At 41.5% G+C, this 11523-nt stretch overlaps 1 protein-coding gene across 1 annotated transcript; it reads left to right on the forward strand.

The window, feature by feature from the left end:
• Positions 1-1533: 1533 nt before the first annotated feature.
• LOC124416096 (neuropeptide CCHamide-1 receptor) lies at positions 1534-10968 on the forward strand. Its single transcript, XM_046896961.1, has 6 exons — positions 1534-2311; positions 4386-4578; positions 4757-4890; positions 5237-5422; positions 7231-7481; positions 10332-10968. The coding sequence occupies exons 1-6, from the start codon at positions 2057-2059 to the stop codon at positions 10585-10587; spliced, it is 1275 nt and encodes a 424-aa protein (XP_046752917.1). The 5' UTR covers positions 1534-2056; the 3' UTR covers positions 10588-10968.
• The last annotated feature ends 555 nt before the right edge of the window (positions 10969-11523 follow it).

Below are 11523 nucleotides of genomic sequence, written 5' to 3' on the forward strand. Positions count from 1 at the left end.
ACTCCCAGCATGTACCACTTGGCGGAGGCCTTTCGGGCTCGAATTTGGTCACCACGCCCCCCTCTTCAACAAAGATTCAAATAATCCTAACCAAAGCGTCCTCAACCCTCGTTCGAACGGCAAACCAATTCGCCGCACAGTGCGCGAGTGTGTGTCTAGGTTTGTTAATAAATTTTCCATGATTCGCCAATCAGTTTCCACTGCTTGTTCCATCAGTTACATATTTCTGATCTGTACCTACTTCGAATCCGAAATTAGAATTTGCCATCGGCTGTTTTGCTTATTTTTTCGCATTATTATGCTCGGGCTGTCTCTCTGAACGAATTTCGTCCCCCGTATTGACGGAGAGGAGTGAAAAAAAAAAAAAAAAAAAAAAAAAAAAATATTCACAAAAGAATCCGTAATTAGAGAAACCTAATTAGAACTGACGAATCGCGTTGTTTGTTTCAGTTTGCTGTGTTATTCAGAAAACGTGGGCGGCGAGTAAAGAAGAAGAAAAAGTCTGAGATACGGACGAGGCATGTCTTGAATCTACGACATTCAAAGGTGGGGAGAAAAGCTTCTCCTGGAAAGTCATGGGTAATGGATAAGGGGGAAAGAAACTGTCCGAGTGATGGGAAAGGTGACGATGAGAGGTATAACTTGGAAGACCGGAGCCGCACAGCTTCGGTAAACGAACGGTGCCCGATTCATTAGATCAGAAAAGTTTGAGAAGTTGAAATCGTTCGAAAAGTCAACGTTGAACTCGTATAATCAGTCGACGGTAGATGAATGGGTCGAAAGTAAATCCCGGCCAATTTCAAAGATAAAATTGCAAGCGTTGAAAATAAATAGAATAAAATTGGCTAAGCTTAACGGAGATTTTCTGTTTGTAAACCGTTGAACCTGAATAAAGTTTCCACCGTGGAAGGTAAACGCAAAGAAGATAAGGACACCTGATAAACGGGCCTCAGCAGCGTATCGGATGAACAAGAATTCAATTACGCCGTATTGTCGGAGATATTTACTTCCCTACTTACAGTCATAGTATAGTGGGTAATTGTTACCCTCCTAACTAATCCTACTTAACGTTTATATTCGAAGGCTTTCGAGTACGATGAAATAATTAATCAATTTCAACGTTCACCTTATACATACGTATACAAAAGAGTGAAAATTCTGGAACAGTATTTGGATTCTAAACTATCATTCGCTTGATAAAAAAAAAAATCGAATCAAATACGACGGTAGATTTAAGAACCATACCATAAAATTCAACTATTCACTCTGACTAATCTGGCGGTCAAAGTAATGCAAGCTCGATTAGTAATAAACTCTGTAAGCGAAGTGGAAAAGACGAGTTCCAGGTTCGTACAGCGGTGTTGCGGTTGTTTGAATGGGAGCACGAAATTAATGGAATTCTCTCGAAAAGGAAGTTTGAAATTGAGAAGTGGCCAGCAGCTGAGGTCTTCACTAGCCGTTCCCGCAAACCGATTGGGTTTAACTTTTTTCCTCTGCAAAATTTCCGCGTAATATTTTCAAGTACACCGAAAGAATAAATAAGAATATAAAAAGCGAAAAGATAACGGCGATAAGGCAGCAGCAGAATAAAAAAAAAAAAAGGTAATAATATTTGATTAAAGAATTTCCGTACACGTCTAATCAGGAAGCCGTAAAAAGAGGAGAAAAATTAATCCCAGTTTTAATTTGAATTTCGATTCTTTTGTTTATCTTGATTACCGTTTGACTTCCAGCGCTAAAGGCGGTAAGACGTATAATACCACCTCGGCTCGTAAAGATTCGTGAGCCGGGTAGGTAATTTTATGCGTAGCATAATTACTTCACCCTACGCAAAGATGTCCGCAACAAACAGAGTCCATAATTAACCAACCGCGAGTGGAGCGACGGGAATTAAGCCCGGATGCTTGAAGTGTACAAATTGACCAAAAGTGTTAGCCGACTACATTTATTTCCTCTGTAGGCTTCGCTTCGTGCATACTGCATACACACCGAAGGTCGCGAGTGATTTGTGGGAAAACTTTTATCACATTAGGACGAAATTAAATCACACCTCACCATGGCGTACAACACGACGCTACCATTAATCTCCCAAGCCTCAAACTGCTCTTTCAATGGGAGCGAGTGCGCGGAGGAGGAATACATCCCCTACAGTTCTCGCCCTGAGACCTACATCGTCCCCGTTGTCTTCCTCATAATCCTCGTCGTGGGTGTCTCCGGCAATGGTGCTCTGGTCCTGACGCTACTTCGCCACGCCAATATGCGCAACGTGCCGAACACCTACGTGCTGTCCTTGGCGCTGGGTGATTTGCTGGTAAGTCTGATCCTGATTGAAGGATAATTCGATTTCACTCCTTCACCAATTTCTATATACTGTACCTGCTATAGTATACCGATAGCTGTAAGTCGTCACGATTACCGCAAGTTGAATACAGCTGGGAACGAATGAGCTTGACGATGTTGTACATGCATTTAGAAGAAGTGACGTTTTCATAGATTCGAAGTGTCGAATGTGTCCTGCCATAAGCAAGGGTCGACGGTTGGGGAAAATTGTTTGGCAACCTTGTTTAGCCATCGTGTTCGAAATGCTGATTACATATAATTGGACCAGTCATTCGTGTGATTGGAACTCGCTCACGCAGATATATTGACTCGCCGTTTGATATTTGGCGAGTAATTTTTTTATTCTCCGTCAAATAGACACCTTGAAATCAACGTGAACACTTCTCTTCTGTACGGACGCTTCGCCCACTCCATTTTATCCCTCTGTATTTCGATCAATTTTTCTTTGTTCAAGAAAATCCCTCATTCTTGGAATTGATTTCGTCATCTTGAGTTTGACGAACGAAAAGCTGTAATAAAAAGCCATCTTTCCAGAACAATTTCAGATCCAAGTGGCGCTTGGCTCGCGATTCCTTAATTTTACTTCATCGCACTTAAGTACAAAGTGTAATTGATGTGTAATCATAAAGCCTGCAATCGTTACTCCGGTGAACAAAATGAATTCTCATTTTAATGCAACAAGTGTAACCACGATATTTGAAGAAATATATTCAACCCTTAGGAAAAAAAACAGCAATTACAAGAAGTTGGAAATCAATTTACCGATAACAATAACTTATGAAGAAACTTCGCGAAAGTAGTTGTACATGTAAATAAAAATTGAAAGTTTTCAGCACAGAAAATGAAGCGGATGATTGTTCCCCAATCCAAAGTAAAGCCCAATCCGATCTAACACTGACTAACTGTAACACTGTAACAAGTGTTACTTGATTGCGCAATTCCAACTCTCAAATCGATTGAAAGTCACAACCACGATCAACTTCTGAACTGTTTGTTGTAACAAGTAAGAGACTCGCCCTTCTCAACTTGTCAAAAAATCTCCTACATCACAGATCGCATAGGAAAGCCTGACTAATTTTTTGTTTTTTTCTTCAACGTTATAATGAATTTTAACAAATGCGTATTGTACAAGAATTGTAAGGATTAACGTTTGGGTCTAACAAAATTGAGAGTCTAGAAACTTGTATTCCGTCGACTCGGTTATCGGCTCCCCATAAAGCTCGTCCAATCTTCGATGACGACGCTCACATACACCCACGCATCAAGATTTATGAAGATATTCCGCAGGGTAGTGACTCCACTACCCCGAAAACGCGGTGGGACCGAAAAGAATACGAAATGTTATTTTCGGACACAACTACGCGAAAGGGTAAGGGTTGAAATTTCAATATAAAAGAGATTGCGGGAGACAAAATATCATCCCTTGGCATAGGTCTTCCGGGGAAGGGGTGAAGTAATCATCTAGGAAACAATTTCATACTCTCTCCCTAAATTAAATACATTTTCTTCCCCCTGAAGATATCAATCAGGCATATTTTCTCATTATTTATGAGAATTATCAAGGGATTTCATGTATTCACTACCAAGTTTCAATCACTTTTTCCTGTTTATCTCCGTTCTTTACGGATAGAATCGAACAAATCGCTGGTTCTTTTTATACCCCCCACGAGTATCTTGACGGAGATATTTTTTGCCGAAACTCACTATATCAGCCTGGAAAAATCTTTCAGCGTCATTAAGTTAATGTCTGGAATATTTGCCCGAAGATTTGAGAAGTCCTTCTATCCTCCGAGTCGCGTAATTTCAGACAAATCTGTAAAAGCTGTAAGAGGACGTGAAATAGGGTGGGAAAAATAGATGTCATGCGATTTGAAAGTTGGAAATAGCGCAATACGTAACTGCATACTAAAACAGAATGAATCGTTCGTCCTTAAATATAGTAATGAAAAGGCAAATGTCTGGAGGAATAAAATTCTCCAACTGCTTTGAAATTGAACTTTAACATTGTTTAAATTTGTGCCTGCACCTTTTATTCTGATCCACAGGTAATTCTAACGTGCGTTCCATTCACCTTCACCGTCTACATCGTTGAATCCTGGCCGTTCGGACTTGCTTTATGCAAGATCTCAGAATGCGCGAAAGACGTTTCAATCGGTGTCTCGGTCTTCACACTGACCGCGCTTTCGGCTGACAGATTTTTCGCCATTGTTGACCCAATGCGAAAGCTACACGCGACTGGTAAGTTGTCGGTTAGTCAAAGGTTCTTTCTTTTAATTTCCGTCTCGACAATTATTTATCTTCCTTTCTTCGTAATAACGCGAGGGATATAAAACGGCGACATTAAACGGCTGCGGAGGAGAGGAAAAAGGATGAATCAAAGTCTAGCTAAAGCTTATCGAGCGTCTTTTCCCCGCAGGCGGCGGCCGCCGAGCGACACGCTTCACCGTTGTGATAGCAATCATGATCTGGATACTCGCTATCATTTGCGCTATTCCAGCTTCCTTCTCTTACATCAAAGTGTTGCGCGTGAATGAGGAGGTCGTTTTTGAGGTGAGCTCAAGCACAACATTTACTCGGAATTTATAAGGCAATCCCCTCGCGAAAGCTACTCTCAGTATTCCATCTAAAGTCATATCGTCTGCTGAAGTTACATAGTTACATTTCGTTCGCACTGTCTTGTCTTATTTTTTTTTAATAAATCTACGTCAGTGAGTTTGTTAAATAGAAATTTTCATTCCGATTAATTAGTATTCGTTACATCTCGGACGAATTTTCTTGATAAACAATAAATTCTTGTAGCGTTCGCAATACAGTCAGAGAAAAGAAGAAACTTAAATATATACTTTCGAAACTTTTCGAACCGTCAGAGCTCGTTTAATTATCGATATTTTTTCAGACTTGCTATCCCTTCCCCGAGGAATTCGGCCCCGATTATCCAAGGATAGTGCTGATCTGCCGTTTCTTCATCTACTACGCGCTCCCCCTCGCTGTGATCGGGGTATTCTACCTTCTGATGGCGAGACATCTGTTTCAGAGTACGAGGAACATGCCTGGAGAAATGCAGTGTCAAGTCCGTGCCAGTGTAAGGAAACCTGCTAAGTCTGTTTTTGTTTTCTTCTTTGGTTTGACGGAGATAATGCTTTAGAAACGCCGTCGCCCTGTAGCTTGGAGAGAATCCTAAGGCGCAGTTTGACGACGCAGGTCATCCTTTAAGCTTTAATTGTTATAATACGCCTGGAATAAGTGCAGACGCCTCGGAGATCTGTCTCGTCTAGTCTACCCGGGCAAAGTTTTAAGTGATCCCTCGACGGCGTTTAGAATAGCACTAATAAACCAGGATAAGGAGGTCAAGCTGTCGGCTGACTTGACAAGCTCTTGAAGGATGAAAAATGAGCGACTTTAAAGAGTAAAAAAAGTTATAAAGAGGAAGCGCAAAAGTAACCAAAGCACGCAAGCCCTTCGTGAATAAAGTAAAAGACTTTAAAAAAAATTTCTACCTTTCTTACCTCTCTCATACTTTCGTGCGGATACCTTGGCGTAAAATTTAGAGAGAGTTTTTTTTCACACTGCAGTTACCGCGTTACGTTCGCACTTTTACACCTGAAAGCGTAAACCGCGTATAATAAATGATTGAATTACGGCACCGCAGAGGTGTTTCGAGGTAGGATAAATATCGTGTACATTTCACTTTGTTTATAATTATTCTCGTTTTCAATCCATGGACCCGTCCAAATCCTGAGTTATTTCCAAGAGCATCGATCTGTAGCCTCGTAATAAACGAAGCAAAGCCCAAGCGAGCGAGCCAGCCTAGGGTATCAGTAGAAAGACATGTGCTCGTAAAACTGACGTTATACGACTCTCGTAAAATTATTATCTCAATCAGTGATGGAAATAGAAGCAAATAGAAAATATATCGTGTTTCATGATAAATAGGTCTGGGTTGATCGGATGTTTTTAAATAGCTTAACACCGCAATCTTTCAATCCGCACACACGAACCAAACGCTCGCGATCGCCGCCGCGTCTGTCTGATCCAGTTAACAGGTTTGATAGGCGTTTCTTTTTCGATCTAATTCTGGTTTTTACGACCAAATATCATCCTTTTCCGGTGAAAAAGTATCTCCAATATTGTTCAGAGCTTTCCGAGCTATCTTCGCTTGAAATAATTACTCGATAGCGTGGTTTTTTACGTCGAAAGATAACCACAGCGATGAATCAATGAAATTTGGACACCGTGGGGTAAACGAATGAATGATTTTTATTGACCCCTTTTTTAACGTATCACGAACATTCTAGTTGATTAAGAAAATTCAGAGCTTCTGCAATCGGATTTATTTCCTCGAGTCGTAAAATCTTGCTCAGTTACCGAATTCTGAACAGTTTTATTTTTTCACTCCTGATCTACACCGGTGGCATAAATAATTTTACAAACCCGCGATGTTTTTTTGCTGAAAATAGTACAGCCAGGAGATTGACCCGAAGCCGCTATAAAGCGGGCTTTAATGACCTAGAAGCAAAATAGAAGCAAACCAGAATTCGTATGCTTTGAAAGAAACGACAGTTATTAGTGAATTTAGCCAAAATTCAATGCATCAGACTTGCGACAGCGGTCCTCGGTCGCAAAATCCACAACAAAAGTCGTGCTGAATCTTCGTGATATATTTTATGATCAATAAAAGTGGAATATTGTGTCAACAATAACGTCCAACAATAACGCCTTCCGATTGGCCTGATCCTCAAGTGTACGTGTATCGTAGTCGATGTAACTTTATTGGCAAGGCCATTTACTGTATGGCATCGAAATAGAGTACATTCCACATCTTATTGATCCCATGCTAGAGGCCGAGTCACCATCTTGAGAACCGAACGGAATGTTACGTGCATGTTTCAGGTGAAACAAGTCAAGGCCAGGAAGAAGGTAGCGACGATGGTCATGGCGTTCGTCGTCGTCTTCGCCATCTGCTTTTTCCCCCAGCACGTGTTCATGCTGTGGTTTTACATCCACCCAACCTCTCAGCAGGACTACAACGCCTTCTGGCACGCATTTAGGATCCTGGGATTCTGTCTGAGCTTCATGAACAGCTGCATCAACCCCATCGCTCTCTACTTCGTCAGCGGGACATTCAGAAAGTATTTCAACAGGTGAGCTTTCACCCTTATACATAATATACGATATACATGCACTGAACTTTCCTCGTTTATTTTCTGCAATGGCAACGACGCGAACGAAACTCTATTGATAGATGAAAATAATCCAGAGGCGGTCAAACGACGAGACGACGTGTCAGAAGTTGAACGCTCTTCTACTCTCTCCCCCCGGATTACGAGGATAACCGGGGTTAAATTTGTTTACTCAAACACCGCGGGTAAAGTGCTGCTCGGTAAAAGATTATGTCATAGTCACGGGGAGAACTAATTCTACCTCGTATCACGTGAAGAGTAAAGTTTGAATTCACCCCCTCGAATTCAGGTACGCGTCTGCCTACGCCTGATACCGTGTAATGAGTAACCGCATAGAATCCGAGGCTCAGGCGTGATTCAAGCCCGAGTAATTTGAACGTTGGCGGTGATACGATTTGAGGAGCGATAATAATTTCAATGGGATTCGAGAAGCTAGTGCAATTGTCCTTAAATCTTCTTGGCTGCAATTCAAACATATGGTGGAAAAATTGATTCCATTGACGATGGTGGAAAAGCGCAGGATGAAATTCCACAGACGTATGGTTGACATTTGTTTGATCGCAAAAATAAAAAATAAAACCTGCTCGTCATTCGGCTATATTAGAAGTTATCAAGCGTGAGATGCGGTTCGATTTATCCTCCCATTCGATCTTGTGTCATCGGGTAGCTTCAGTTTTGCAATTAATGCGACACTCAGGTGGCGTAAATTGATATCGAAATTTAGCAGCATTTGCGGGAACACGTGGCGATGCTATTTCAGAGCTCCGCGAGCAGTGATATAACACCTTCCGCGATATGCTGTCAAATCGTCACTTCTGCCGTGTGATAAGGTTATCGACACGCTGTGTGCACACGTTTATCGCTGAATAACCCTTATATACAGCCGTAGGTATAGACTTAATTAATACCGACGAAGCTGGTTTCTGATCATGTGAATCCTTGAAATATTTCGCCCGAAAACTGGGGAGTACTTTATTAATGAAGAAAAAAAAAAAAGTTATCGTTTTTGCTCTAGCACAATGAAATAAATTTTCATCCCCCTCGCGAACACAAAATACCCCCTGGATGAAGTTGTTGATATAGCCAGAACGCGTTGAAGTTATTTTTCAATATGGAGAACCGATTGCGATGGAGCAGTCATTTAATCTCGATCAGCTATGAAAGCACGCGCCTCTGCCTCGTGTCGAATGTTGAGGAAAAAAGACCTTTGCAAAAAGTAGCATAAAATGCGAAAGTATAGGCACATATACCATGGGAGAAATCTCAGGCAAACTCTGATTGGGATCGTACTAAGTTAGGGTGAAACTTGAGGGCAAATTGATCTCCGGAGGTCAATAGGGTTGCTTGTAGCGTCAACCATCTTCGGTTTTGCGACAGATAGTTTTGATTGGATTTTATTCGCTCCCGAAAATAGATCCGAACTGAAGACAGTCCAATATCCGAAGTAAACTCCAGTCAGTTTTGTATCCGATTGAAGGTATCTCGACACTCAAAATGCCAATCTACTCGACACCTCGGCGGTGCAATCAAGGTGATAGTCAATCAGTACCTACACGTATCAGGAATAGAGATGGAAAAAAGTATTAGTTTTTCGATCTGTGAACAAGTTTTTGCGAAACTCGACAAAGTTTACGGCCATTTATTCCGTATGGGTCAACGCCGCCCCTTTTGGAATCGATCGCTTCTACACCTCTTGAGGGCATTGCGTCGTCATGTGTATCGAAGCATTTCTACAAATATCGTTGGGGCTTGTGCTGATGGTGTCAGAAATTGCAAACAGTATACTAGAAGTATACTTCAGGTACCAGAAGATTTTCTGTCCACTATGTGACAACTGAAAAGCTGCTTACCACCCCAGAATTACTCTGCTTTCCTTTATCAAACATGCACGTTCTCGGTTTTGTCATCCGTACATCCGGAATCCAATCAATTATTCTACTCCACTCACAATCAGCTATGGTAGACACGTTCTATTTACCTGCCCTGGAACCTATTGGGCATGAAATAATATTCAAGCCTCAGCCATAATTTCGGTCTTCTCCGTTGCACCGATTAAAGGGACTCTCTGCACGCACCTCGTAGATCAAGAGGATCTTCGGTACGAATTACATTAAGGCTAGCCCTGTTAAGCTTAGCTTAAGAAAATAGTGATTGCAAATTTCGCAGCACCAATAAGGGAGGTATCCCAAGTCAATATCGCCGATTTGATTACTGTAGTAGCATGTTGTACTGTACTAAAACTAAGTGACACGTATTTTTTTTATCCGCCATTCAACACTTTAAGGGGTATAAAACCACCGTCCAAATTAAGGCATGTCAAGGGGTGATTTGGCAGTTTCACACACAAGAACATAACATTTTTTAACTGATCCAACTGGAAAAGAATTCTCACAACGAGAAATAAAATATATAATTGTCTCAACTGAGTAAAAAAAAAATCCCAAATCACCCTTTGACACGCCTTACTTTGGAGAGTAGTTTCACCCCCTTAAAGTGTTTATTGGCAGATAAAAAAAATACTTATTGCTTAATTCTTACTCCACTATAACATATTACAGAAGAAATCAAATCGGAGAGATCGATCTGGGATACCTTCCTTGTAGGACCAGATTAAAACAATCTTTAGAACTTACGAACGATAAGGAGCGTTAAGAATTTATGGACTCTTGTTCACTCGATTCGAAGTCACGTTTAATGAATACTGTACACTCCACCACCCTCTTGGCATCGTCTGATGTTTGTCAACCCCGTAGCCCTGCTACCAATGACCAATCGACACCACCGAGTCCACTTATTCCTACTTGGTTTCAGGTATCTCCTATGCTGCTGCGTTTCAGCGGAGCGTCGTTCGTCCGTCAGCAGTTCTCGACGTCGCGGTCAGAGTATGTCGAACCCGCGGTGTCCAGGAAGCACAAGTTCGAGACGAGGACAGCAAAGCACCGTTCAATTACCAACTTGGGCTGTACCAACAGCTACAACACGAATCGGACCTCGAGCCAGAGCTCATAATAACGAACAAGAGACGGTAGTAACGACATGCAACAACGGCCTGGAACACCGGATTTAAGGTGAATTCCCACTGTGCGTGAATGACGTAGAGTCGTCCTGCAGTGAAACGGTCGCGTGATCCTTTAATTAATGTCCCTTCAGACCGTTGAGCCCAGGCAGTAGAGCACCTCACGCTATCTTCCAACAGTCGTCCTGATGCTGGTTGTAGACGCGGTATGTGTTCCATTTTGCATAAAACTGGCGAAACTTTTCACGTCAGGATGCTTCAGGATGCTGAGCTCGCGTTTCGTTGTATTGATGACGAGCTCGCACAGTTCCCTCGGAATTTAGTGGCACTGCCTTCGCACTTGGCGTTGCGGAAAATATCAGATGCATCCCAGATACCTTTACCCACGTTTCGGTGAACAACGTGTTCGGATGGAACACCGTTTAAAAGCAACGCTGCAAAATTATAGGCATCGTACAGCAAAAGATCTCTTATCTCCATTGAATATTTCACTGCTATAATATATGTTATAGAAACGAAATGAAAAGGACAAGGCGCCGCAAAATGAGAAAATGCAGATTCAGAAAGCTAAGAATTCACTGCATGGGTGACCAAATGAACTTGGCCAGATTCTGACTGGAGTTTCATTATTTTACAGTTTTTTTTTCCTCCAACAAGCTCAATGTTTCTCGTGTCTGAGTGTTTATCAAAAATCTGACTGTCCACATTTTCGAGATACTTAAAACACTGAAATATATATGATCCAACCCACATTGCATGCTCTTCCAGTAAATCGAGCTCATTGTTATTCGTCGGTGTCAAATTCGAAACTTGATGTTAACAGTGTACGTTCAGTGTAACAAACCCACCTGTTAGATGTTAACTTCCCACAGATCTGTCTTCATAATACAGTGACTCTGTTTTGAATTATTAGAGAAGAAATTTGGTAACTGAACGAACAAGATGGTAACTAAACTCATATTAAATTGCCTAAGAAAACAGTCCCAT

The sequence above is a fragment of the Diprion similis genome, chromosome 2, assembly GCF_021155765.1.
Source record: "Diprion similis isolate iyDipSimi1 chromosome 2, iyDipSimi1.1, whole genome shotgun sequence".
Classification (NCBI taxonomy): Eukaryota; Metazoa; Arthropoda; class Insecta; order Hymenoptera; family Diprionidae; genus Diprion; species Diprion similis.

Coding starts and splice junctions, on each gene's coding strand:
- LOC124416096 (XM_046896961.1), top strand. CDS start 2,057: ATGGCGTACAACACGACGCTACCATTAATCTCCCAAGCCTCAAACTGC. Junction 5,423..7,230: donor AGTGTCAAGTCCGTGCCAGT/GTAAGGAAACCT, acceptor TGCATGTTTCAG/GTGAAACAAGTCAAGGCCAG. Junction 7,482..10,331: donor TTCAGAAAGTATTTCAACAG/GTGAGCTTTCAC, acceptor ACTTGGTTTCAG/GTATCTCCTATGCTGCTGCG.